The sequence below is a fragment of the Perissodus microlepis genome, chromosome 18, assembly GCF_051167445.1.
Source record: "Perissodus microlepis isolate ML-2025 ecotype Zambia chromosome 18, ASM5116744v1, whole genome shotgun sequence".
Classification (NCBI taxonomy): domain Eukaryota; kingdom Metazoa; phylum Chordata; class Actinopteri; order Cichliformes; family Cichlidae; genus Perissodus; species Perissodus microlepis.
In genome coordinates, this window is record NC_140478.1 from 33616437 (window position 1) to 33644296 (window position 27860).

The following is a 27860-nucleotide window of genomic DNA, read 5'->3' on the forward strand; positions in this document are numbered from 1 at the left end:
TGAACCCCAGGAAGGCTGCCGATCCAGACAGAGTACCTGGCAAGGTGCTAAGAGCATGCACCCACCAGCTCGCCCTCATCTTCACAAGAATCTGCAACCTCTCACTAGATCAGGTAGCCATCCCTTCCTCTACAGAGAAGAAGTCCTGAAGCTGGCAGCATGGTGTTCAGAGAACAACCTGGCACTGAACACCAAGAAAACCAAAGAGGTCATTGTCGACTTCAGGAGCCACAGCACTGACTTAGCCCCCCTTTACATCAACGCAGACTGTGTGGAGAGAGTCTATACCTTCTGGTTTCTCTGCGTCGTCATCTCCACTGACATCTCCTGAACAGACAACATCACAATGGTCATCAAGAAGACCCAACAGCGACTACACTTTCTGAGGGTCCTCAAGAAGTACAAACTGGACTCCAACCTGCTGCTTACCTTCTACCGCTCGTCCATTGAGAGCCTGCTGAGATACTGCATCACAGTATGGTTCGGCAGCTGTACTAAGGCAGACAGAGTGAGGCTTCAGAGTGTAGTTAAGGCAGCACAGAAGATCATTGACTGCCCTCTCGCCTCCCTGATGGACATTTATTCCTCCTCAGCAGAGCAGCAAACATTATCAAGGACAGCTCCCCCCCTGGCTTTGACCTCTTCAGCCTGCTTCCCTCAGGGCAGCACTACAGGTGCATCAGCACAAAGACCGGCTGACTAAAAAACTGTTTCTTTCAAAGAGCCATAACCAGCCTGAACTCACACAAGCACTGACCACACAGTTCCACCCCCCAATTCAAGGACTTCTATACACAGACTACAACTCAACTAACATCACCACTATGCGATATTTAATTTATGTGCAATAGCCCGCACTGTAAATATATAACAATACTTTTTTCCGATATTTGTATAATTGCTATTTTTTAATACACACTGTTCATCTGTATTATGACAATAAAAGGCAGTCTTTTCTATTCTTAATTGTGGAGTAGGGTGTGTATTCTCAGCTGTGGCCTTTCTCCTTCTAATAATCTTGATGCGACTTTTTCACTTCATAACTGACTGTGAGGATTCCAACATCAACACTCATTCTCCAATATTTTTAACAGCTGACAGCAGCGATCATCAGCAGTGACTAGAAGAGGACATTTTTTTATGGATTTCTTTACTGACTCACACTGTGGAGCCTTATTACAATCGATATTTTAATATGCGTTTTTCTTTTCTCCTTTCATCCCTGCAGACCTCCAACAGCAACACATTTTTAAGGAAGAGGAGGATCTCACTAATCAGGCACTCCAGCCGAGTGTGGACCAGGAGGAACCAGAACCTCCACAGATTAAAGAGGAACAGGAGGAACTGTGCAGCAGTCAGGAGGGAGAGCAGCTGGGACTGAAGGAGGAGACCTTTATGGTGACTGCTGCTGAGGAAGGAGACCACAGTGAACCAGACAGAGAGAGGCCACTCCCTCACAGCTGTCCTGAGACTCACACCCAGGATCAGGAAGGAAGCAAGAAAGTAGATCCAGGATCAACTGGAAATACGAACAGAAGAGCCAATAACAATGCTGAAGACTGTCCCATGTCAGGGAGTCAATGTAAAACTGAAAGAGGTAAAAAGTCTTTAAAATGTGATGTTTGTGGAAAAAGCTTTAAGAAAAGGTCCCAAATAAAAGAGCATTACAGAATCCACACTGGTGAGAAGCCACATTCTTGTAAAATATGTCAGAGAGGTTTTTCTCATAGGAGCAATTTGGTGCGCCACATGAGAATCCACACGAAAGAGAAGTTACATTCCTGCCAGACATGTGGAAAAGCCTTCAGTCAGAACAGTCATCTGCTGGTCCACATGAGAATCCACACAGGTGAGAAGCCGTATCCTTGTGAAACCTGTGGGAAAAAGTTCACATGTAGTACGCATTTGTCAGTGCACTTAAGAACGCACACAGGTGAGAAACCCTTTCATTGTAAAAGATGTGGGAAAATGTTCACACGAAGCAGTAATTTGCTGGAGCACATGAGAACACACACAGGTGAGAAGCCGTATCTTTGTAACACATGTGGGAAAAAGTTCACATGTAGTAGTCATTTGTTAGTTCACATAAGAACTCACACAGGAGAGAAACCATATATTTGTAAAATCTGTGGGAAAATGTTCACACGTAATAGTGTTTTGTTGCGCCACATGAAAACTCACACAGATGAGACGCCATAGTCTTGAAATTTTTCTAGAGAAGACATCCAAAGCGACTCCAAACTAGGAAAAAAAGGGATTAATGATTAGTGTTATTACTATTCAAGGTTTACTAGAGTGCACTCCAACTGTGATCATGTGAGTTTTGTTCCATCTGTGTCACACTTCACTGCCATCATGAGGATGAAAGAAAACTCCAAATGAAAAACATAATGAATATTAAAATGATCTCATTGCCAACTGGATACAATTCCTATTATGAACATTTTTTTCCAACTCTCATATGTAACAAAAGCAGAATAAAGATGTCCAGCATGTTGTTGTAAAAGACTCTGTATTAAAAAAAAAAAAAGAAATAACATGTCTTTTTAATGATGAATGATGTCAGCGTTTTCTTTTTTTCAAGCTGATGAGTTAAAGGCTTTTTCTCAGAGCATCATTAGTGTTAGTAATCGATACAGTTATCAGTGCCTGTTGTTTTTGTGATGTCATGTATTCATTCTAAACATAAAGTCTTTGTAAAGTTGTAATATAGAAACGACAGATTGACACTGAAGGCTGCAGAGAGCTGTGACTGATCATAAGTGAAAGCGGTCACAGAGGAGAGGAGAGTTCAGTTCAAACATGTAAGATATGCTTTAATCTCCCAGCTGACCTGCTGCGGGTTAAAGTTTGATATGATGGTACTCTGATCAATGTAAACATGTCATACTGAACCTACTTTTTTTTTTTTTTTTTTTACAATAGTGCATATAGCACATTTACACTAGCACGCTAAAGTACATCATGATTGTCCTCCGGTGGCTCAGATTAATGTTTCAATTCAAAACATGAAACTCTTAATTTTTTTGTGCTTCCACAGCAGCTCTGTCTCTGTCTCTGATCTTTACTGCTTCATTTCTCTGTTGTCTTTGTCATCAGTCCAATGACACAAGAATCAGAGGTTTAACAGTGTGTGGCTCCCTCTAGTGGATGTTGTGGAGTATTCTGTTGTCTTTGCTCCAAAGGTTTTTGTACAGAGTTTTGCTGTTTCCTGTCACTGTGGGCTGCAGAGCACAGTAGTACACAGCAGAGTCAGTCACTGCAGCAGAGGAGATCTGAAGAGTCATCAGTGTTTTATCTTCACTCACTTTAAACGTTATTCCAGGAACTGGATCTGATATTTTCTCTCCTGTTCCAAAGTGAGAGATCAGGAACTCTGGTAGTTTTCCAGGATATTGTCGATACCAGAAGAAGTAATCAGTTCCAACAGCAGCTTTGGAGTATTTATAGGACAGAGTAACAGCGCTGGCTTCTAAAGTAAATTCTTTTTCTTTGATTGGAGTGAGTTCTTCACATCTGGTAACTGAAGAAAAAGGAATATCTGTTATTATTCAGTTACACAAAATTTACAGTAATCATTTAATTGAACATAGTTTCCTGTGTAGGTGAGCAGACCTGTGAGAGTGAGAAGAATCAGAGGAAACACACAGTGATGTAATGACAGCATGTTGAGGAACATAAAGTTTGTTTTGTGTTGAACTCTGTTGAATGTGGAGGTTTTTCTCTCTTCTATAGTTCAGTAACAGCTCAGCTCCTCCCTGAATCTCTGCTCCTCCTCTCTGCTCTGTGTTTGCTCTGCTGTCAGTTACACTTTATGATTCATTTACATCATTAAAAACTGTGCCTATGCCTTTTGGTCAAAGACAGTAATTAGTTCAGGACATGATTTAGTTACATAAAGGTAATAAATAAGTGTGTAATTAATAAATATTGTAAGTAAATTTATTCTAAAATGTTTTGGCTTTGAAATCTGATCAGAGGAAGACGTGTATCACAAATGATCTCTGTTGTGTTATGTATTGAGCAACAGTAGCGTTTGGCCATGAACCTGTCTTTGGCGTATCTTCTCCGGTAATGTTGTGAACAAATGTTTCAGCAGGAATAAAAGAGGAAATAGCTCATGTACATGCTTGTGCCTTGGGAAACCTTCATCTTTGTGAGTATTAATATGTTCAGATAGAACGTGGATATGTCTTTGACACCACCTTTTAGGTCATGTAATGTAATGTGCATGTTTTTAAAGTAGGTTAATTATTAGGTCTGGCATTGAGACGTGTGTATTAGCGAGTAATTTATTTTTCATTTTTCATACAAAAGAAAAAAGCCTTAAGAAGGAAAAGGTTTATAAAGAGCTTCAGTAAAATGAAGAAAAACAAGACTTGCTCCATTCATCAGCTTTAGCTTCCTGGTTCTCATAAAGCACTTTTCTACTTGAGCACTCAGACTGCTTCATACAACAGCCTCGTTCACCCTTTCACACACATTTATACTCAAAGAGCAATTTCAGGTTAATCAAAGCCTCCCGTAAAAATATGTTTTCTAGTTGTAATCTGCTGAATGAATCATCTGCAAGAGATAAAATCATCTATTAAAATATTCTTAATATTCTGTGAGCAAACAAAACAGAGAAAGATGAGTGTTTGGTTTGAAACAGGAATGTTCCCACGGCTGTGTTTCTTCCAGCTCTGCTCCTCTGCTGCTGTATGACAGGCTTCACCTGAGCTGAACACTGTAATTACAAGACTCAGGAGGAGACTCGTGTGACATTATTGTAGCTGCTAAAGTTCGCTGTCACAGCTGTGGCTCAGTCTCTCAAAGAGTCTACAGAGAGGTTTAACAGTGTGTGGCTCCCTCTAGTGGATGTTGTGGAGTATTCTGTTGTCTTTGCTCCAAAGGTTTTTGTACAGAGTTTTGCTGTTTCCTGTCACTGTGGGCTGCACAGCACAGTAGTACACAGCAGAGTCTGTCACTGGAGCAGAGGAGATCTGAAGAGTCATTTTTGTTTCTTCCTTTCTGACTCCAACAGAGAGTCGGGAGCTGCTGGGAGGTGTTAATATTTTTCCTGACTCCAAATGAGAGATCAGGAACTCTGGAGATTTTCCTGGAGGTTGTCGATACCAGAAGAAATAATCAGCAGCACCTTTGGTGTACGTGCAGGTCAGAGTAACTGTGCTGCCTTCTAAACTGGACTCTTCATCTTTCACTGGAGTGAGCTGATCACATGTGACACCTGAAGGAAGAGAGAACATTTTTCAATCAATAATTGACGTTAATGAATCATTTGAATTGAACATAGTTTCCTGTGTAGGTGAGCAGACCTGTGAGAGTGAGAAGAATCAGAGGAAACACACAGTGATGTAATGACAGCATGTTGAGGAACATAAAGTTTGTTTTGTGTTGAACTCTGTTGAATGTGGAGGTTTTTCTCTCTTCTATAGTTCAGTAACAGCTCAGCTCCTCCCTGAATCTCTGCTCCTCCTCTCTGCTCTCAGTCACTCCTCCTCCTGTGGTTCACACACTTTATAACCAAAATGATTTAAGGGAGCCGTGTGACACGTCACACAAGCAGAAGTCACATTAACGATGTAGACAGAGTCAGAGAGTCGCTGATACTCACACAGTTAAAAAGTCTGAAACTTGAGACATTTGGAGAAAAATGTGTAAGAAGTCCTGAATTCAAGAAACATCTCAGAATAGTTTGTGTATGTTGGGAAGGATTTTTGTTCACAACTGTTTGTTCAAATGAAGCATCATCTTATTTGATTTGATCTTCAAACACAAACCTGAGAGACGTCATGTCTGTGGACACGACATGCAGGAGTGTTGTGGTGCAGCAGCAGTCCCAGTTACAGCTGACACTTTTGGACACAACATCTGTTTTACTTTGAGGCTCTTTGGTCAGTTTGATGGTTTGTGATCCTACAGGAAATATTTACTTTAAGTTACTTTACAGTTTATTTCAATGCTTCACTTATGTTAGACTACGATGTATATTTGAATGTTTTCATGACCCTTTGGGTGCAGATGTAATCCTTCTTTATTAATAACTGAACGTCTGAGCCATTTTTATTATTTTGTCCAGTTTAACAGCTCAGCTGCAGAAGGCTGAACATTATGGGCTGTGATGAAACAAGTTTTCTAATTAGTTTAATTATTGTAATTAATTATTTAATCTTTACTTTAAACAGAACCACACACAAGAACCTGAAGAAGTTAGCAGAACTTAAAGAAATAAGGCAACTGTAACACAGTGGGGAATCGCTGAAAAGAATATATCAATGGGCCAATAGTTTGACTATAGCAGCACAGGGTTGTGTTTACATGAGACACAGAGACATGAATGTTTCTCAAAAGAACCAGCTTTAGGGGTTAGGGTTTCGACTTCAGTGAAATAAACCACAGGTTGGACAAACACAGGTTAAGGTACTTTACAATTGTAGAGAGAAAACTTACAAAAAATGAAAGAAAACTAAAACACATAAAACTACTAAAATAGTGACTTGGCCAAGTGTTACCTTTTGGTTTTCAGTGTTGGGTGCACCCTGACTCCTTAACTGTTACGGAAAACAGATCACTGAAATTCAATGTCCTTTCAAATGAAAATCTCACACTCCTTTCACATGTGGAGAATGTTCTACAGAACAGCTTATTATTCAAAGTCCCAAATAAAACATGTCCAAGGGGTAGAGTCCAAAGATTCCCAGGGTGTGAAAGAAAATTTTTCTCTAATGATTAAAATTGTATTTGTGAAGAAGTTCATGAAGTCATTACTAGTTAACGTTAAAGGGATGGTTGGCTCAACAGAGCTCTGACTGTTTGTCAGCCTGGCTACAGAGCTGAAGAGAAACCTGGGGTTGTTCTTATTTTCTTCAATCAGTGATGAATAGTAAGATGTTCTGGCTTTGCGGAGGGCTTTCTTATAAAGCAGCAAACTATTTCTCCAGGCTAAATGATGATCCTCTAAATTTGTGACACGCCATTTCCTCTCCAGATTACGAGTCATCTGCTTTAGGCTACGTGTTTGAGAATTATACCACGGAGTCAGGTACTTCTGATTAGAGACCTTAGTTTTCACTGGATCTACAGTATCCAGAGTCGTACGTAGTGAGGAGGTGAAATTATTAACAAGATAATCGACCTCTGTTGGAGTAGCGTTCAGATAGCTGCTCTGCTCTGTGTTGGTACAGGGCATTGAAGATGATAACAGTGGGTGGATTATATTCTTAAACTTAGTTACAGCGCTTTCAGAAAGACATCTACTGTGATAAAGTCTACTCTCCACTGCTGTGTAATCAATTATTGTAAATGTAAATGTTATCAGGAAATGATCAGACAGGAGAGGGTTTTCAGGAAACACTGTTAAATGTTCAGTTTCTATGCCATATGTTAACACAAGATCTAGAGTGTGATTAAAGTGGTGGGTGGGTTCTTTTACATTTTGACAGAAGCCAATTGAGTCTAATAACAGATTAAATGCCATGTTGAGGCTGTCATTTTTAGCATCTACATGGATGTTAAAATCACCCACAATAATTATTTTATCTGAGCTGAGAACTAAATCAGATAAAAAGTCTGAGAAATCAGACAGAAACTCTGTGTAAGGCCCAGGTGGACGATAGATGATAACAAGACTGGTTTCTGAGTTTTACAGCTGGGGTGGACGAGGCTAAACATCAGGCTTTCAAATGAATTAAACGTCTGTCTGGGTCTTTGGTTGATTACCGTATTTCCCGGACTACAAAGCGCACCTGAATATTAGCCGCACAAGCTAAAATCAGGGGAAAATCCTGTTTTGTACATACATTAGCCGCACCTGACTAAAAGCCGCAGGTGTTTCAATGTTGACTTATCATATGTAAGAGAATATGCACAAAGCGAATTGTCAGGAAAGAGATGGCTGTTTGGAGACACATCACTTTTATTAATATTTTGAAAAACAAGTTATGGGTACATATTTGCATAACTTTTTAGGTATATGTACAAGTACCGGTAATTACAAGTACGAAACATGTACTGTGCTTCATAAACATAACAATAGCCTACAGCACACCAGAAAAATAGATTCAGACTACCTTTTAGGTTCAGGTGCAGTGACACGGCTTTAACAAGAAGAAAAGTCAGTCATTCACCACCATCTTTCTCTTCTTCCCGCGCACTAAAACCACCAAAGTCCTCTTCTCCAGTGTCGGATACAAACAGGCTCAGGATGGCTTCGTCATCCACTCTCAGCTTCTTTCCTTCGTTGTCACTTTCAAAACCAAACAAATCCTCGTTGTCAGTGTCAGAGTCGAACACCCTCAGAAAGGCCATGGTGGTGTCCTCCTCTCCATCATGCAGCAGTCCAGCCCTTCGAAATCTGTTGGTGATCGTGGATGTTTTCACACTTTTCCACGCTGTCAGATTCCACCGGTGGAGTTGAGCATAACTTGCTTTTCGCAAGTTTATCGCCGCTCATCATCCACACCTCCTGCTGAACGCGTAGCGCTACTTTGAAGTTTGTTTTTCGCGCTACTTCGTACGGCACTATGTTGCCTGGCGGACGGACATGTGACCAACATACCACTCTTGAACCCCGATCCTTCCGCCAGGCAACATAGTGCCGTACAACAGCAGAACAAACAAAACAAATCCTCTTATGATATCACAAAAATCATGGACAATCCATAGAAAAGCCGCACCCGACTAAAAGCCGCAGGGTTCAAAGCTTGTGCAAAAAGTAGCGGCTTATAGCCCGACAATTACGGTAATAGGCTGGTGTGAAAAATTGCTGCCACACCTCCCCCTTGGCCTGTGCTTCAAGGTTTCTGGTAGTTAGAATGACTCGGGGGTGTTGATTCATTTAAACTAACATAATCATCCTGCTGCAACCAGGTTTCTGTAAGGCAGAGTAAATCAATTTGTTGATCAATTATTAAGTCATGTATAACAGAGACTTGGAGGAGAGAGACCTAATATTTAATAATCCACATTTCACTGTTTTACTCTTTGGTTCAGATGTGGATACTGTATTGTTCTTTCTTTGTAATTGTTTATGTTTAAGTTGTTTGTTGCTGGTTTTTAGTTTGTTTTTTGTCTGTTTGGGAGCTGACACAGTCTCTGTGGAGATGGGTTTTTGGGGGGTAGCAGGAGGAGAGAAGCTGCAGAGAGGCGTGTAAGACTGCAACTCTGCTTCCTGGTCCCAACTCTGGATAGTCATATTTTGGGGGGTTTAATAAATTTGTCCATATTTCTAGAAATGAGAGCTGCTCCATCCAAAGTGGGATGGATGCCGTCTCTCCTAACAAGACCAGGTTTCCTCCAGAAGGTTTGCTAATTATCTATGAAGCCCACATCGTTTCTGGGACACCACTCAGACAGCCAGCAATTTAAGGAGAACATGCGGCTAAACATGTCACTCCTGGTCTGATTGGGGAGGGGACCAGAGAAAACTACAGAGTCCCACATTGTTTTGGCAAAGTTGCACACCGATTCAATATTGCTTCCAGCTTCCAGTTTGGATTCGGGAGACAGAAACTATCTCTACTTTTAAGATTAGGCTTAAAACTTTCCTTTTTGCTAAAGCATATAGTTAGGGCTGGACCAGGTGACCCTGAATCCTCCCTTAGTTATGCTGCAATAGACGTAGGCTGCCGGGGGATTCCCATGATGCATTGAGTTTTTCCTTTCCAGTCACCTTTCTCACTCACTATGTATTAATAGACCTCTCTGCATTGAATCATATCTGTTATTAACCTCTGTCTCTCTTCCACAGCATGTCTTTTATCCTGTCTTCCTTCTCTCACCCCAACCGGTCGCAGCAGATGGCCGCCCCTCCCTGAGCCTGGTTCTGCCGGAGGTTTCTTCCTGTTAAAAGGGAGTTTTTCCTTCCCACTGTCGCCAAAGTGCTTGCTCATAGGGGGTCATATGATTGTTGGGTTTTTCTCTGTATCTATGAAGCGCCTTGAGGCGACTTTTGTTGTGATTTGGCGCTATATAAATAAAATTGAATTGAATTGAATTGAATTGATTTTAGTGACCTCCGATTGGCGTAACCGGGTGTCATTACTGCCGACGTGAATTATGATTTTACTGAATTTACGTTTACCCTTAGCCAGCAGTTTTAAATTTCCTTCAATGTCGCCTGCTCTGGCCCCTGGAAGACAATTGACTATGGTTGCCGGTGTCTCTAGCTTCACATGTCTGAGAACAGAATCACCAATTACCAGAGTTTGACCCCCAGCGGGTGTTTCGCCGAGTGGGGAAAAACGGTTAGACACATGAACGGGTTGGTGGTGTACCTGGGGCTTCTGTTTAGGACTATGCTTCCTCCTCACCGTCACCCAGCCGCCCTCTTTTCCCAGCTGCTTGGGGTCTGCCGGTGAACAGCTAGCGGGGCCTATGCTATCTTCGGCTGCACCAGCTACAGGGGCCTGGCTAGCTACGGGTGAATGAAGGGTGCGAAGCCGAGTCTCCAATTCAGTAATCCTGGCCTCCAGAGCTGCAAATATGCTACATTTGTTACAGATATTATTACTGCTAAAGGAGGCCGAGGAGTAACTAAACATCTGACACAATGAGCAAGAAAGTGCAGGAGGGACAGGTGAAGAGGCCATGGTGCTAACGAGTCGGCTACGAGCTAAGCTAAGCTAGCGAAACAGTACAGACACAGTGAGTGAATACTTTGGCTATAAATTAGGTAGTGAGTACACAGAAAGTGTGCTTCGGATGAAGCACGTGAAGATTATACTATGAGAAACGTATTTAAAAGTTTTTAATTAAATTGCTAAGCAGATAAGCTACTCAGAAACACCACTGTGTTTTAGCAGGAACAGGAAGTGATACTCTACCACAAAGCGAGCCAACACCAAGAGCCAGCAGGAATTACCAGGAAGAGACTCAGTTCATTATACACAATACAGAGAAGTGGTTTAATGATAAAACAGAAAAAAAGGAAAACTCACCAATACACAAGTGCAGCATTCTGTCACACACTCACACTAATAGGACTAACAATGCAGGTGTGTAACACTCAAAGGATCCCACCACCAAGGCATCCCAGTCTCCTCCACGTCAGGCCCTCTGCACCTGAATAAAAGAAACAAAGAAAATAATAATATATTCAAAAGAACTAATATGCACATGCTGGGGTTAGCCCACCTGCAGGAACACCCTGGTGTTCCGGGGCTATCGTGGCTCAAGAGTTGGCAGTTCATCCTGCAATCGGAAGGTTGCCGGTTCGAGCCCCGGGTCAGACAGTCTCGGTCGTTGTGTCCTTGGGCGTGACACTTCACCTACTGCCTACTGGTGATGGCCAGATGGGTCGATGGTGCGATATGGCAGCCTCGCTTCTGTCAGTCTGCCCCAGGACAGGTGTGGCTGCAACTGTAGCTGCCTCCACCAGTGTGTGGATGTGAGAGTGAATGAATAGTGGCATTGTAAAGCGCTTTGAGGTTCCTAAAAAGCGCTTTATAATTGCAAGCCATTATTATTATTAAAAAGGGGCCTCCTACCAGTGGTCGAGTGTAGCTAAATGTAACAGCTTTAGTATACTTCTGCAGTTCAACAGTAAAGTGTTAAATGGTCTCACCTGTATCAGGAGACTTCAGCTGGAATAAAAAGTCAGCTGTCAGGTTTGGTGTAGAACGTGTTGGGCATGCTGTGTTTGAACCCCTCTGATGGTCGGAGCTCTGAGTAAACCCACACTGGAGAAACAAACAGCAAAGTACTCAGTCAGTTCAAAATGAATTGAACTATGATGAAGTGATAGTTGTGGCTCTTTCCATACACAGATTTTTGTTCCTCCATCCAACTGAGAGACATACTAAGTTTGGACCTGCCAGCATCTTTGCTGTGCTTAGAACAAGAACCTATGTTGCTCATCAAAGTGAGTGAAGTGGCTCGCACACACTGAATATTAAACTGAAACAATAAATGATGATGTTGTTCTTTGTTGCTGTGGTGAAATAACTGATAATCTTCCCAATGACGTCATCAGTATCCATGAGGTTTCACTCCAAACATAACGGTCGTGTCCAAATTCATGGGCTGCATCCTCCTGAGGACCTGGCCTTCGCGGTCTACGTGGGCCGGGTCCTCAGAAGGTCGGGTAGGCCGGAAGTAAACGGCTGGGGAAATTGGACGGTCTAGCCTTCAGATTAGCGTCACCGCTGTCTCGGTGGAGTGTAATAAACTCAGCCGTCTGCTCCTTGCTATCTAAAATATAACAGGACACTGGCGTAAATTCTCGACCGTCTCACACTTCTGTTTAATCAGTTTTCTGTTTGATGTTTATTCAGCTGTGTAAAAACCAAGGAGGAACCCACCCGGGGGATTAATAAAGTTTTATTTTATCTAATCTAATCTAATAACTTTAATCTCAGCCAAACCGATTTACTCACGAACAAACAAAACACTGAAAAAAGCCCAACAATAACATTTTTAGGTTGTCTAAGTGAATTATATATTACGTTTAACCCGAGTAGCGAAAGTCCGCGGTGATCTGAAAATGATGTGCCGGGAGTTGTGCCGTTCTCGGCCGCATCAGTAAGCTCCTGGGTAGCTATCGAGCTGGTGGGTAGCAGACGTCTCCGAAAACGTCGAAGCACTTTTGCAAATATGCGATATCTTGATAAACCGAGCAGATATTTGATGTTAACACAGCTACTATCTCGCCTGAAAATATGTTAAAAGTTTATTTTGTGACCCAGAAAGATTAGTATGAGTAATTTTAAAACTTAGTAGCGGCCGCCATTGTTGGAAACTGGAGTTTGGCTGGGCCACGCTATGAATTCTGGGATATGGTAGGCCACGAAGGACACACCCGACCCATCCTTCAAATTCGGGGAAAAGGAGGACGCATTTGTCGGCTGCATTCGGAGGAGTCTACGAATTTGGACAGCCTCGGCGCGTCGCTGTGACGTAATCAGCCTACAAATGCGGCCTCAGGAGGATGCAGCCCATGAATTTGGACACGACCAACATGTGTCTCTGATCTGGAGCTTGTGACCCATGACCTCTGCACTGTATGGTCTGCTGTTCAGAGTTCTGGCACTCTAAGTAACTATTATGAAAAATACTACATTCTCGTCACCAGTGCACATCGGAAAGAAATAAACTGCTATGTTTATTTTTTTTCACTCATCCAAGAGACGATCTGAAAGTGAAAAAAGAAGAACATCAGTCTCAGGTTGGATGGAGAAAAATAAGAAGCTTGTTATGTTTGGAGGCCCCACAGAGTGACTTTGATGCTCTGAGCAGAGACGCTGACAGCCCCTCCATGATGCCATAAAACAATATACAAAACAATGCCAACACTGATTTTTATAAGTGTACGGCTGGAATAGCTTTTTATGTTAATAATAATGTGACTCAGCTGTATATAATCTGTTAATAACTGATGCGTGTATATTCCATCCATCCATGTTCTTCAGATTATCATTTCAGGCTGGAGACTGTGGCAGCTGTCAGAGGCCGAGAGGCCCAGAGTTCCCCCCTCACCCTCCACTGGTTACCAGTCTGTCACCAAGCTGCACTGTGCATTAGTGACTCTGTTACATCTGTGAACTGCATCAGGTTGGAGCTACATTCAGATAATCAATGAGAATAAATGAGAATACAATGACTGAAACATTTAGCAGCTGATGAGGTTCATTGTCAGCTGGTCATGATCCAGTTCAGTTTTACTGATATAGCACCAAATCACAACAACAGTTGCCTCAAGGCGCTTTATACTGTGAGGTCAAGACCTTACAATGATACAGAGAAAACCACAACAGTCAGCTAAGCACCTACAAGCAAGCGCTTTGTCAACAACGGGAAAGAAAAACTCCCTTTTAACAGGAAGAAACCTCCGGCAGAACCAGGCTGAGGGCCCAGGACAAGGATAGACACAGGAAAGCGATCCTCTCTGTCATGGGCTCCACTTCAGTATGTACATACAGGAGAAACCATATAAAGCCTCCGGGCCATGGGAGGGGGAGGCCTGCCTGCTGGAGAAGGTTGTGCTGGAGCGATTTGTGGAGGGGCTGCCTGGGGACACAGTGCGGTGCGTACGCTGCCACCAGCCTGCGTCTGTAGAGGCGGCTGTTACCCATTGTGGAGGATTATCTGACAGCCAGGGCTGAGGGGGATGAAGAGAGCGAGCCAACCGGCCGGTCGACAGGCCCCGGTCCAGGCACCAAAGTGGAGGCTCCCCACGCCCATCTCGGTGGAACAGGCCTGGTGCCTCAGCCCACTAACCCAGTGGATTTGCTTTCCAGCCATCGGGAGGGATGGTCATCCAGGTGGCACTTCTCCCCAGAGGCCCCTCCCCAGAGGCCCCTCCTCTGGGGAGAGGCCCAGGCAGTTTAGTAAGGCTTGGCAGACGTCCACAAAGCTGCCCCACGATGCTGGTGGCATGCTGAGAGCCACCGTCTGGGCCTCACCTAACAGCAGCGGCAGCATGGGCCATGATACAGTGGCCCAACCAGCTGCTCCAGGACCTGTGTCTGCCGGTCTGTGTGGTCCTGCAACTGCTCCATCTGCTCCTGCTGTGCAGCCACCTGATCACAGGTCCCCCCCGCCACCCCCCCCACACACACACACACACACACAGTGTTCACAGAACGTTTCTTTTTATTTCCTGCCACGCACCAGTGTACAGCAGAAGTAGAGAGCTTGTCAGTGGCATCACCACCACCTGTCCACTCACCTACCTGGCACCGCCCCTTGAGCTCACTGCACCACCCCGCCCCTGCAGTTGAGCCAGAGACCACACCTCTGCCACACCAGACCCTTGCATTGTGTATTTTTTACCTTTGTCACTGTATTTTCTTGAGCTATGCTAATCTTAATCTTTTCATATTCATGAAACATCTGTAGGAATAAAATATCTGGGAAGTAAACAAAATATGAAATGAAGATTGTTGGAATTGATATGTTTGGTATAATCATTTCTGTATATCAGATATCATATCCTTAAGATTCTGTGTGCACTCTGTGCACCATGAGATGAGAGGAAGCAGCCTCGACGTTATCATTTCCATTATAGCTGTAGAAACCAGTCTGTCTTGTTCGTTATCTCAAAGTGTAAGACTTCACACCTTTAAATGTCCTATTGCAAGTTCATGTTTTTTAGCAAGACGTTTACTTCTGCTTTTCTGCATACAGTTTAAGTTCATTGAAAGGTCATATGTCTGCGTATGGTATAGCTGGAAACACACACACACAGAATACAGACACTGATGTTGTTTAGATAATGCCACATGTAATTGTGATTGCATATTCATGAATGATTGCTTGCTGACAATAAAAAGGGCTGTAGCGAAGGAATCAGCTGAAGTTAGTTGAGTTCAGGTGAAGGAATCTTTTCCTCAACTTTGACTTCCTTGGCGAGCCACAAGGACAAAGAGCTCTGTCTTGTCTTGTGTTGTTGTGCAGTTTGTTGGTCTTGTGTTCCAGCAGGGGTTGTGCCTAGATAAACCCAACAAAGATTAAAAGTCGTGCTTTGATGTTTAAAGTGTCACTAACAGGTCTGCTAACATCAAGCTGTGATCTGCACATCTGATCATGAAAAGACTGTTTTAAAGGAACTGCAGTGAGAGAGAGAGAGAGAGAGAGAGAGCACAACGATGGTGGATGATTCATTTATATGAGCAATCTCTCCTTTAACGACTGAATTATAGCTTCTGATTTTATATAACAGACATTGTATTGATTCAACCAAACAAATCACAGAGGTTTAACAGTGTGTGGCTCCCTCTAGTGGATGTTGTGGAGTATGCTGTTGTCTTTGCTCCAAAGGTTTTTGTACAGAGTTTTGCTGTTTCCTGTCACTGTGGGCTGCAGAGCACAGTAGTACACAGCAGAGTCAGACAGCTGAAGCTTCTGGATCTTCAGAGGAACTGATCTGATGCTGGAATCCAGTGTGGATGAAAATCTCTCCTTGAACTCGGCTGCTATGTTTCCTTGGTCCCCACTAACACGACTCAGGATGAATTTGGGGCTGTTGTTTCCATCCTGTTTGTACCAGAAGAGATTAATATTTGATGAGCTGCTGTTATACTGACAGCCAAGTGTTACTGTGCCTCCTTCAGCAGCAGTCTCTTCTCCTTTTGCTTGCAGCACGTTGTCTTTTTGTGCTCTGCATTCTGTAAAACACCAACAAACAGTATCAGTGTGCTGTTAAAGAATCACGTCAATGTTGATATCAAAGAAACAGAGTTGTGTTCATACCGAGGCACATAGCAGCCAGCAGCACTGAGATGAACAGAGGCGTCATATCTGCAGTGTAGAGTAACTGTGAGCTACAGCAAGTATAAAGAAGCTGTGATCTCTCTGTTTAGTCTTCATCAACACTAAGTTGGTGGATTAGAAGGAGGAGCCTGATCACAGTGACAGGACTCATTCACAGCCCTGTGTTATTCCCCCTGCTGACAGCTTTACACTCAGCACGTCTTTCTGCTGCTTTCAGTGGATATTTGCTCCTATTGCAGGAAGCAGGTTTAACAGACTGAACTGTGAGTCGAGAAACAAGCACAGGATAAATAAAGAGCAGAGGCTCCGTTTTAATCCAGGGAACCAAAGAATATGAATGTGTGTCAGTGTGGATCATCATGTTCATCTTTAAAAACTGAAGAAGAGAAAACAGTAGAAGAATCTTCTTGTATCTGCCAAAATGTTTCATGACTGAATTTTAACACTGGGAATTTGGAGAGTGTGGAGTCCTGATATCCAATGTAGTGGTGCAGTGTGGGGAGAAGAATCAGTAGGAAATGAGACATTGTTGGTCTTTGCAGGTTAAAGTGAAGCTTTGAGACTTAAAGTGACTTCAGACTGAACTTCAACAATGTGTGAAATGGATCTGATACCATCAATGATGGCGCTGCTTTAAATGTCCAATCAGAACACAGAGGAGAAACTGTACCTATGACATCATCGAGAAAAAACACAAAGACGTGATTCTTATAAAAAAATGAAGGAAAAGTTTAAACCATGCAGGAGAAAATGTGAGAATAACAAAGTAAATCTTTCAGCTGTAAAACATCATTAATGCACCAACAATGTTGGGAGTTTATTACTAGTTACTTTATTTGACTTCTGATGCTTTTTACACACATCATCACTAAATAAGGAATAAAATGTCTTCATGTCTGAACGTTCCTGCAGTTGGTTTGTGGTTGATGTGGATTTGCTGCTCATGTGAATCCTCCCACAGTGTTTCATTAGCAGCTGTAACCACAGTGACTCTGATAAAACAGGAATTAGCAGAATCCATCTGATATGAAGCTGTGCTTTGAATACCACTTCCCTCCTCTTTGAAGAGTAGTCAGATATCTGTGTTCAGGTTTTTGTACAGCCTCTTCTACACTTTGTATCACTGTGTTTCTAGAGCACAGTAGTAGAGAGCTGTGTCTGCCAGGGTTAGGGCTGCTATGGTCAGATTAGTTGATGAAGAAGATGTTTCTGATTTATATCGTTTATCGGGAAAATACTGAGAACCACTGTAGTCTTTGGCTCCTTTCCAGAGTATAAACTGAGGAGCCTGAAGGTCAGAATCATGTCTGTACCAGTGAAGCTCTGGAAGTGTATAACTTGTCTCATAGCTACATGTGAGTGTGACAGATTCTCCTTCTGTTTCAGTGACTTCAGGTTGTTGAGGAGTGATTGAGTCTCCAGCTGTTAGTCTTGGAAAAAGAAAGAAGAAAAGTAGTGAAATGCAGTCTGTATATCTGCTTAATGCAGCAGCTTCAACTAAACTTTAATCCCTGTTCTTAAACTCACCTATAATGTGAGATAGAAGCAAAAAGAGGTGCAGCAACATGTCTTTGGAGTTATTAAAGCCAGACAGACAGCACATGAACAATGTTCTTCCACTGCAGCACAATGACCAACAAATAATGTCATTGGATGAGCTCAACTTCAGTGGGCGGGGCCAGTTTAATAGCTGAGCCAATCAAATAGTTTTGTTCTTCCACAGCAGCTCTGTCTCTGTCTCTGATCTTTACTGCTTCATTTCTCTGTTGTCTTTGTCATCAGTCCAATGACACAAGAATCAGAGGTTTAACAGTGTGTGGCTCCCTCTAGTGGATGTTGTGGAGTATTCTGTTGTCTTTGCTCCAAAGGTTTTTGTACAGAGTTTTGCTGTTTCCTGTCACTGTGGGCTGCAGAGCACAGTAGTACACAGCAGAGTCAGACAGCTGAAGCTTCTGGATCTTCAGAGGAACTGATTTTTCTGTTTTGTTGATTTTAGCATCAAATCTGTCGTTGTTGAACTCTTCAGCTTTAACTGTTGATGTTGACAAACAATGCAGCATATAATTTGGGTAACTGTTCACATCTTGTTTGTACCAGATCAGTGTAGGATTTGTGGAGATGGTCTCAAATGTACATCCAAGTGTAACTGTGTCTCCTTCAGCAGCAATGACATCTCCTTGTTCCTGGATCACTTTGTCTTCTCCTTTACACTCTGAGGAAGAACAGAACATGCAGAGGAAGAGATGGATCAATAAACATGATTGAAGTTATTGAAAAGTTCCACAGTGTAAAATGATTAAATCTCCTCTTTCTGTCCTTGTTGTGAGTCGTGTGCAGAGGAAACATGTTGATGTTTGTATCTCACCAAAGAAAAGAGCAGCAAGAATAATCCACAGCCAATGTTCCATCTGTACAACAAGGTTTAAATCAACAGGAGAAACTAGCTGATGTTCAACATTCAGTCTGAGAATTGTTCTCTTCACAGCAGCACTTATTATTGACACAATGGTTGAACACAGTGCAGAAGGAGAGCACCGCCTACTGCAGAGCTTCTCAAAGTGTGGGGCCCGCCCCCTAGAGGGGGCACAGAGCCATTGCAGGGTAGGGGGTTAGGGTTACCCTAACCCTAACCCTAACCCATTTTGCATTTTTTGAAAAGTGTATTGAGATCAGTGTTGAATATTATTACACAGGAAAAAAACAACTACACGTAAAATAATCACACCGTGACGCCTCTGCCTTTGTAAACAGAGGGACAGTAACTGCGTGTAAAACCTGCAGACAGTCAGATTAACAGTATTTTGTCTCTATCTGCTATTCTGCAATTCATCTCATGTAAACAATAACGTGGCCACAGCGTGACGTGAAGGCTCATACCTTTAAAAAAAAAAATCTCAGTGTTTGGTGATTCGAAACGCCGTTTACGTGGACGAAACAGCTGCGCTTTCAAAAATAGGACGCAGTAGGTGCGGACGCAGCGTAAAAGAGTTAGTAGTTTATTTTATTACTACCTGTAATTTATTGCAGACTACTTGTATTTGCTTAATTGTTTACTAAATGTTTGAGGTGTGAAATAAACCGCAATGGAGCAAAATATGGGCGTGTGTGGTTGGAGGATGAGCTTGTGTGTGCATGCGCGTGGGGGGGGGGGCTAAACATTTTTCTTGTAAAACAAAGGGGGGCCTCGCAAAATGAATGATGTCGCCCTCTAGTGGAGCTCAGAAGTGACAATATCTACAATAATTGGACCTTACCGTAAAAATTTCTATTAAATAACAAAGTAATGGAAATAGTTATTCATCGTTTTTACCCAAACAGATCTTTTCTTGTACTTTGTAAAAAGAACATTGATGTTAACTGTTCCTTTTGTAATTGTGTGAAGGAAGATATTTCTCATTTATTTTGCTCCTGCTTATACACAAATCTTTTCTGGCAACAATTTTGTGTTTTGTTTAGTTTTTTTTATCTTTTCTGAGTTCTCTCTTTGTTACGAGAAAATCTTATTTGGTTTCTTTAAGTACCCCACAGACCGGGCAAACATATTTTATTTGAGTAAATTACTGATATTACAGGCTAAATTTCATATACATAAATCGAAATTTTCTAACACAAAAACATCCTTTCAGTGCTTTTGAAATGAAACCAAACAATATTTTAAAACCATACAACATCCCCAAAATGTAAAAGCTGTCAAAACCATAAACTTATGTTCCCTGTTCAATATTATCTGATTCTCTACAGTTTAGTAAATAATCCAATTGATTTCTCATTAGTTTTTTTACAAAACCCTCTGACACTGTGTTTTGTTAATTTGTATCTGTATTTTGTGCTTTGTTAATAAAGCTTATTCAAAAAAAGCAAAAAAAAAATTTACAATAAAGAGATTGTGTTGGATCTGTGACCGAGTGTTGCTGTGTTTTGGGGTTTTTCTAAATTTCTTTGATTCAGTGTCATTTGTACTTTTCTGGTTTTCTTATGTTATATTTAAAGTTTCTTGTCTTTAGTTTTCTGTCACTTTGCTTTCGCTGTTCCACATCTCACGTTCTTTTACCCCTGTCCTGGTGTTCCATGTTCCCTCTCTGTTTCCCCAATCACTCATGTCCCCATGTTTGTCCGCCTCTCCGTATGTGTCTTGCTTCCTGTTTTATTTTGATAGTCCCGTCTCCTGTGTATTCAGTTTTGCTTCCTGCCTGTCTTGTTATGTCAGGTTAACTGTGTTTGCCTTCTGTTGCACATTCCCTCGTTACCTTCTGTGTAAATATTGTGTTAGTGTCATTTGTTTGTAGTCTGCAATTTCCATGTTTAGGTCTCACGTCATCATGTTTTCAGGTCTCGTGCATTTAGGCTCTAGTTGTTTTCAGGAAAGCTCGCCAGTGGCTTTACTTCCTGAGGAGGCCGAGGAAGTTTGGCATGAACGCGAACATCACCTCACATTTCTACAGGTGTGCGATCGAGAGCTTGCTGACGAGCTGCATTTCAGTTTGGTACGAAGCTGCTCTGCCAGCAGCCGTAAATCACTACAGAGGGTGGTGAAGGCAGCAGAGCACATCACTGGCACGAGGCTTCCTGCCATTCAGGACATTTATCTTCAGCAATGAAAAACCATATCCTTGCAAAACATGTGGGAAAATTTGCCTTTTAGAAATTACTTGTTAAAGCACATGAGAATTAAACACACATGAGAAGTAATAACCTTGTCAAATGTGCCAATTTTGTTTTTGCATCTAGTAGTGTGTTGTTGCGTCACATGAAGACACACACAAGTCAGAAGCCGTAGCCCTTCTAGAGAGAAAATTATATATGGGAAGGCAGAGCCTCAATGAAGGTTCAGAGTAGAGCTTCTTTATGTGCTCTCAGTTTCTAAATTTAAAACAAAGCATGTAACATTTATGTAGGTTTTTTTTAAATGTTTTTTTAATGTATTTTGTATTCTAAATATTAAAATTAGTAGTCCATTGTGTTTGTATTATTTTTGTCTCTTTATGTCTGAACGTTCCTGCAGTTGGTTTGTGGTTGATGTGGATTTGCTGCTCATGTGAATCCTCCCACAGTGTTTCATTAGCAGCTGTAACCACAGTGACTCTGATAAAACAGGAATTAGCAGAATCCATCTGATATGAAGCTGTGCTTTGAATACCACTTCCCTCCTCTTTGAAGAGGAGTCAGATATCTGTGTTCAGGTTTTTGTACAGCCTCTTCTACACTTTGTATCACTGTGTTTGTAGAGCACAGTAGTAGAGAGCTGTGTCTGCCAGGGTTAGGGCTGCTATGGTCAGATTAGTTGATGTAGAAGATGTTTCTGATTCATAACGTTTATCAGGAATATATTCATAACCACTGTTGTCCTTTGCTCCTTTCCAGAGTATAAACTGAGGAGCCTGAAGGTCAGAATGATGTTTGTACCAGTGAAGCTCGATATAACTATCACTTGTCTCATAGCTACATGTGAGTGTGACAGATTCTCCTTCTGTTTCAGTGACTTCAGGTTGTTGAGGAGTGATTGAGTCTCCAGCTGTTAGTTCTGGAAAAAGAAAGAAGAAAAGTAGTGAAATGCAGTCTGTATATCTGCTTAATGCAGCAGCTTCAACTAAACTTTAATCCCTGTTCTTAAACTCACCTATAATGTGAGATAGAAGCAAAAAGAGGTGCAGCAACATGTCTTTGGAGTTATTAAAGCCAGACAGACAGCACATGAACAATGTTCTTCCACTGCAGCACAATGACCAACAAATAATGTCATTGGATGAGCTCAACTTCAGTGGGCGGGGCCAGTTTAATAGCTCAGCCAATCAAATAGTTTGGTGCTTCCACAGCAGCTCTGTCTCTGTCTCTGATCTTTACTGCTTCAGTTCTCTGTTGTCTTTGTCATCAGTCCAATGACACAAGAATCAGAGGTTTAACAGTGTGTGGCTCCCTCTAGTGGATGTTGTGGAGTATTCTGTTGTCTTTGCTCCAAAGGTTTTTGTACAGAGTTTTGCTGTTTCCTGTCACTGTGGGCCGCAGAGCACAGTAGTACACAGCAGAGTCAGTCACTGCAGCAGAGGAGACGTTCATCTTGATTTCTGTTCCATCCACTTGAATCTTCAGTCCAGGAACTTTTTCTACTCCTACTGATCCTGAAGGTGAGTGTGAGATCAGGAGCTCAGGTGCTTTTCCTGGATGTTGTCGATACCAGAAGAAATAAGTAGCACCTGTGGTGTATTTGTAGGTCAGAGTAACTGTGCTGCCTTCTAAACTGGACTCTTCATCTTTGACTGGAGTGAGCTGATCACATGTGACACCTGAAGGAAGAGAGAACGTTTTTCAATCAATAATTGACGTTAATGAATCATTTGAATTGAACATAGTTTCCTGTGTAGGTGAGCAGACCTGTGAGAGTGAGAAGAATCAGAGGAAACACACAGTGATGTAATGACAGCATGTTGAGGAACATAAAGTTTGTTTTGTGTTGAACTCTGTTGAATGTGGAGGTTTTTCTCTCTTCTATAGTTCAGTAACAGCTCAGCTCCTCCCTGAATCTCTGCTCCTCCTCTCTGCTCTCAGTCACTCCTCCTCCTGTGGTTCACACACTTTATAACCAAAATGATTTAAGGGAGCCGTGCGACATGTCACACAAGCAGAAGTCACATTAACGATGTAGACAGAGTCAGAGAGTCGCTGATACTCACACAGTTAAAAAGTCGGAAACTTGAGACATTTGGAGAAAAATGTGTAAGAAGTCCTGAATTCAAGAAACATCTCAGAATAGTTTGTGTATGTTGGGAAGGATTTTTGTTCACAACTGTTTGTTCAAATGAAGCATCATCTTATTTGATTTGATCTTCAAACACAAACCTGAGAGACGTCATGTCTGTGGACACGACATGCAGGAGTGTTGTGGTGCAGCAGCAGTCCCAGTTACAGCTGACACTTTTGGACACAACAGCTGTTTTACTTTGTGGCTCTTTGGTCAGTTTGATGGTTTGTGATCCTACAGGAAATATTGATAATAATAATAATCATTTCCTGAGTGTTCCTGGTTAGTTTCTAGTTTCTCTGTTTATTGTTTTCTAGCTTCCAAGTTGTTAGTGTCAGTTTAGGTAATGTTTTCTTATTTTGTAATGTCTGAATGTTTCTACAGCAAACAAAAGCGTCTCTCAGTTGAACCTTTTCATTCATGTCCTGCATTTGGGGCCTACCTCTGCCTGCCTCACAGCTCTGCCTGACAGATTGTGTATCTTCTGACAACATAAGTTTCTCATTTTGATCTAAACGGAGCTTGTGACCCATAAACTCTTCACTGAGGTTGTCACGGTTGATGCTGGCCAACCGTGGGGATGTGGGGAAAGGAGGACCCAGAACGCAGGACTCTTCACTGCAAGCGGTGCGTTTATTTACAGTGCAAAAAAGGCAATAAATCCCCCTGCTCTCCCTTTACTCCTGTGTCGTGTCTTCTTCCAAAAAAAGTTAAGTGCTCTCTGCTCCTGTGTCCTGCTCCCCGTGCTTACTGCTCTCTCTCGTCCCACACTGCTCCTGAGGGAAGCAATGGAGGCAGCCGTTAAACACTTTTCCCAGCAGGCGTACGCTGACTGACTTGTCAACTAAACTAGAAGACTGACGTGAAGTCTAACGCAATAATCCCGTGTCGGTGGAAGCTCCATCGCTCTCCTAAATTGCTCCCCCGACGAGCTCTGATCAGCAGCAGGTGTGTGGCAAGGACTTCGGGTGTGGCCAGTCTCCTAGCAGGGCCACACCCACCAGGCCACACCCACCAGGCATGAAGGTGGCAAAACAGCTACAGACACATGCACACACACAGCTGCCTACAAGTAGCAGTGCAGACGACACACACACCAAATAATATAATAATAATAATAACAACAACAACAACAATAATAGTCCACGCTGCTCACGGACCCCGAGTCCCCAGAGCCGGGTCCGTGACTGAGGTTCTGATTTCAGGCATCCTCAGTAACTATTATGAAAAATACATTTGTGAGATTAGATTCTCAACACCAAACTCAACTGAAATATGAAAAAATGTTGGTTTTTCATTGTTAGTTTTGTTTGTTTTGTGTGGACCAACAGAGACGATCTAAAAGTGGGAAAAAGCAGAAGATCAGTCTCAGGCTGGATGGAGAAAATGAGAAGCTTGTTGTGTTTGGAGGCCCCACAGAGACACTTTGATGCTTTCAGCAGAGACAGTAATTTAACCACAATCGATGTTATTGTTATCATTGTTATCATTATTGACTTTAAAGTGTAGGTTTAAATGTCAGATATATAAATGCTTTAATGCAAACACTCATATTTCAGCAGAAATTCACAGGGACATATGTGCTGTGCATACATACTGGCATATTTCACTTATGAATACAGAGACTAGAATATTCTTATTATCATAGTTATAATAGTGATTTCAGTAGATCATATACATTCTTGACTTGAATAATTAATGAAATTTAAGGTGCTTGTAAAGGTTAATGCTGAGTGTAATAATGATATCAAATATTGTATATATGCGCATGATTATTGGTTGTTGGGAATCAGGCAGCAACATGAGTTCATTTATTGATAACTGATGACCAGGCCTGCTCACATTCAGTACTTTTTCCAGGAGGCTGAGAGTCTTCCATGACTGTCACGGTCCAGAGTCGGTGACTCCGTGTTTAAGTTTTGATTTTGTTCTTTGCTTTTTTTTAAACAATATGTTTATTCGTTTTTTCATTTTCACAAACAATCCATAATTACATAACATAGCATCGTGTACAGTTCACAGCAATACAAACAAACAAACCAAAAACCAAACACAAAACCAAACACCAGCTCAGATCCATCTAAAATAAACACACTACAGTACAGCTGTCATGGGCCTGTGTCTGTGAGCCTGGGGTCACCTGTTAGTTTGGGTTAGATGGATATTTATTAGTTTCCTTTGTCATCTGGAGTGCTTATGGTTGGTTGTTGGTGCACAGGCAGCAAGGAGGACAAAACTTCACCACATATCAAGGAGAGGAACCCCGGCCTGGGAATTGGGAACACACTGTGGGTTGTTGGCACTCTTTGTGCCAATGTTCTGCATTTGTGTCATCCTTCAACCAACCCTGACAACAACACCTGTGGTCCCAGTAGTAATGTGCAGTTTGAATCCTTGTAGCATAATATTACAGACATCAGGTTCCACATAATTCCACTTGTTGAAGAATTGGTCTGTTTTTGAGTTTAGTACACATGTAAGATATTCCAGTGGCACTAGATCCAACACTACTCTTTGCCAGCCTTTGATAGTTGGTCTTTTTCCTTCATCCCCTGCAGTAGAATATTCTTCCACACATGGGTGAGAAAACAATACAACCTGCTATTATTCTTGGATGTTAAACGCCGGCTGTGGAGGCCCAGTATGAGAGGCACAGGGTTCTAATTCACAACCCAAAATCTTCTCCATTTTGACGTACTGATCGCCAGGCCTTAAGTGTATGAAGTGTGACTGGATTATCACAGCTCGATGTAACAACAGTAAGTCCCTTAGTGGACACTTTGAAAGGGAAGTTTCAATTCCCAACCAGATAGAGCGTGAGTTATTTGTGACCCAGGCATGAATACACCACATGTGAGTCAATTGATGTGTTCTACTATTTGGTAAAGACCCCCTACTGAACCTGGGCGCTGTAGTGTAGCCATCTTAAGTTTGGTCTGTGTTTGCTAAAAATAGAAGAGCTTAGCCAGCCATTCAGATCCTTCATCACACTATTTGAAAATATAACTGGAATCATTTGGACAGGATTTAACAATCGAGGCAAAATATTCATCTCAACCAAAGCCATACGTCCTAAGTAGGAAACTCTCCAAATCCGGCTTTACCTTCTCAAACAAGGGAACGGATATATATATATATATAATATAAATATAATTTAACACCTGTCTTAGAAGCAATACTCATGAAATATGTGTAAGAAAAAATATCTGAGAAACAGAAAATGATGGATGAAGATTAAAAGTCACTAACAGGTCTGCTACCATCAGGCTGTGATCTGCACATCTGATCATGAAGAGACAGAATTAGCAGCTGTAACCACAGTGACTCTGATAAAACAGGAATTAGCAGAATCCATCTGATATGAAGCTGTGCTTTGAATACCACTTCCCTCCTCTTTGAAGAGTAGTCAGATATCTGTGTTCAGGTTTTTGTACAGCCTCTTCTACACTTTGTATCACTGTGTTTCTAGAGCACAGTAGTAGAGAGCTGTGTCTGCCAGGGTTAGGGCTGCTATGGTCAGATTAGTTGTTGTAGAAGATGTTTCTGAGTCATAACGTTTATCAGGAATATATTCACCAATCTGTGATCTTGCTCCTTTCCAGAGTATAAACTGAGGAGCCTGAAGGTCAGAATGATGCTTGTACCAGTGAAGTATTGGATGTGTATCACTTGTCTCATAGCTACATGTGAGTGTGACAGATTCTCCTTCTGTTTCAGTGACTTCAGGTTGTTGAGGAGTGATTGAGTCTCCAGCTGTTAGTCCTGGAAAAAGAAAGAAGAAAAGTAGTGAAATGCAGTCTGTATATCTGCTTAATGCAGCAGCTTCAACTAAACTTTAATCCCTGTTCTTAAACTCACCTATAATGTGAGATAGAAGCAAAAAGAGGTGCAGCAACATGTCTTTGGAGTTATTAAAGCCAGACAGACAGCACATGAACAATGTTCTTCCACTGCAGCACAATGACCAACAAATAATGTCATTGGGTGAGCTCAGGTTCAGTGGGCGGGGCCAGTTAAATAGCTCAGGCAATCAAATAGTTTGGTGCTTCCACAGCAGCTCTGTCTCTGTCTCTGATCTTTACTGCTTCATTTCTCTGTTGTCTTTGTCATCAGTCCAATGACACAAGAATCAGAGGTTTAACAGTGTGTGGCTCCCTCTAGTGGATGTTGTGGAGTATTCTGTTGTCTTTGCTCCAAAGGTTTTTGTACAGAGTTTTGCTGTTTCCTGTCACTGTGGGCCGCAGAGCACAGTAGTACACAGCAGAGTCAGACACTGCAGCAGAGGAGACGTTCATCTTGATTTCTGTTCCCTTCACTTGAATCTTCAATCCAGGAACTGTTTCTACTCCTACTGTTCCTGAAGGTGAGTGTGAGATCAGGAACTCTGGAGGTTTTCCTGGATGTTGTCGATACCAGAAGAAATAATCAGATGGTGACACTTTGTAAGTGTAGGTCAGAGTAACTGTGCTGCCTTCTACACTGGACTCTTCATCTTTGACTGGAGTGAGCTGATCACATGTGACACCTGAAGGAAGAGAGAACGTTTTTCAATCAATAATTGACGTTAATGAATCATTTGAATTGAACATAGTTTCCTGTGTAGGTGAGCAGACCTGTGAGAGTGAGAAGAATCAGAGGAAACACACAGTGATGTAATGACAGCATGTTGAGGAACATAAAGTTTGTTTTGTGTTGAACTCTGTTGAATGTGGAGGTTTTTCTCTCTTCTATAGTTCAGTAACAGCTCAGCTCCTCCCTGAATCTCTGCTCCTCCTCTCTGCTCTCAGTCACTCCTCCTCCTGTGGTTCACACACTTTATAACCAAAATGATTTAAGGGAGCCGTGTCACACGTCACACAAGCAGAAGTCACATTAACGATGTAGACAGAGTCAGAGAGTCGCTGATACTCAC

At 42.0% G+C, this 27860-nt stretch overlaps 2 protein-coding genes and 1 gene segment (V, D, J or C); 1 reads left to right on the top strand and 2 right to left on the bottom strand.

Annotated features, from left to right (window-relative positions):
* LOC146368675 (uncharacterized) overlaps positions 1-18528 on the top strand; it is a 31357-nt gene extending 12829 nt beyond the window's left edge. Inside the window, exon 3 of the mRNA XM_084912353.1 lies at positions 1229-18528. Within this exon, the coding sequence (XP_084768479.1) occupies positions 1229-2199 (971 nt within the window). The 3' untranslated portion in view covers positions 2200-18528. The remainder of the gene's footprint in view (positions 1-1228) is intronic.
* LOC146368676 (T cell receptor alpha variable 38-2/delta variable 8-like) lies at positions 15715-16271 on the bottom strand. The segment is given in 2 exon segments: positions 15715-16106; positions 16192-16271. Coding segments are annotated over 2 exon segments (435 nt in total).
* Positions 18529-22080: 3552 nt separating the features above from the next.
* LOC146368677 (uncharacterized) lies at positions 22081-27635 on the bottom strand. Its single transcript, XM_084913576.1, has 5 exons — positions 27562-27635; positions 27151-27473; positions 24105-24166; positions 22582-22667; positions 22081-22493 (listed from the first exon to the last, which is right to left on the bottom strand). The coding sequence occupies exons 1-5, from the start codon at positions 27623-27625 to the stop codon at positions 22129-22131; spliced, it is 900 nt and encodes a 299-aa protein (XP_084769702.1). The 5' UTR covers positions 27626-27635; the 3' UTR covers positions 22081-22128.
* Positions 27636-27860: the final 225 nt, after the last annotated feature.

Coding starts and splice junctions, on each gene's coding strand:
- LOC146368677 (XM_084913576.1), bottom strand. CDS start 27,625: ATGTTCCTCAACATGCTGTCATTACATCACTGTGTGTTTCCTCTGATT. Junction 24,167..27,150: donor ACAGCAAAACTCTGTACAAA/AACCTTTGGAGC, acceptor TTTTCATAATAG/TTACTGAGGATGCCTGAAAT. Junction 22,494..22,581: donor GATTCTTCTCACTCTCACAG/GTCTGCTCACCT, acceptor CTCTTCCTTCAG/GTGTCACATGTGATCAGCTC.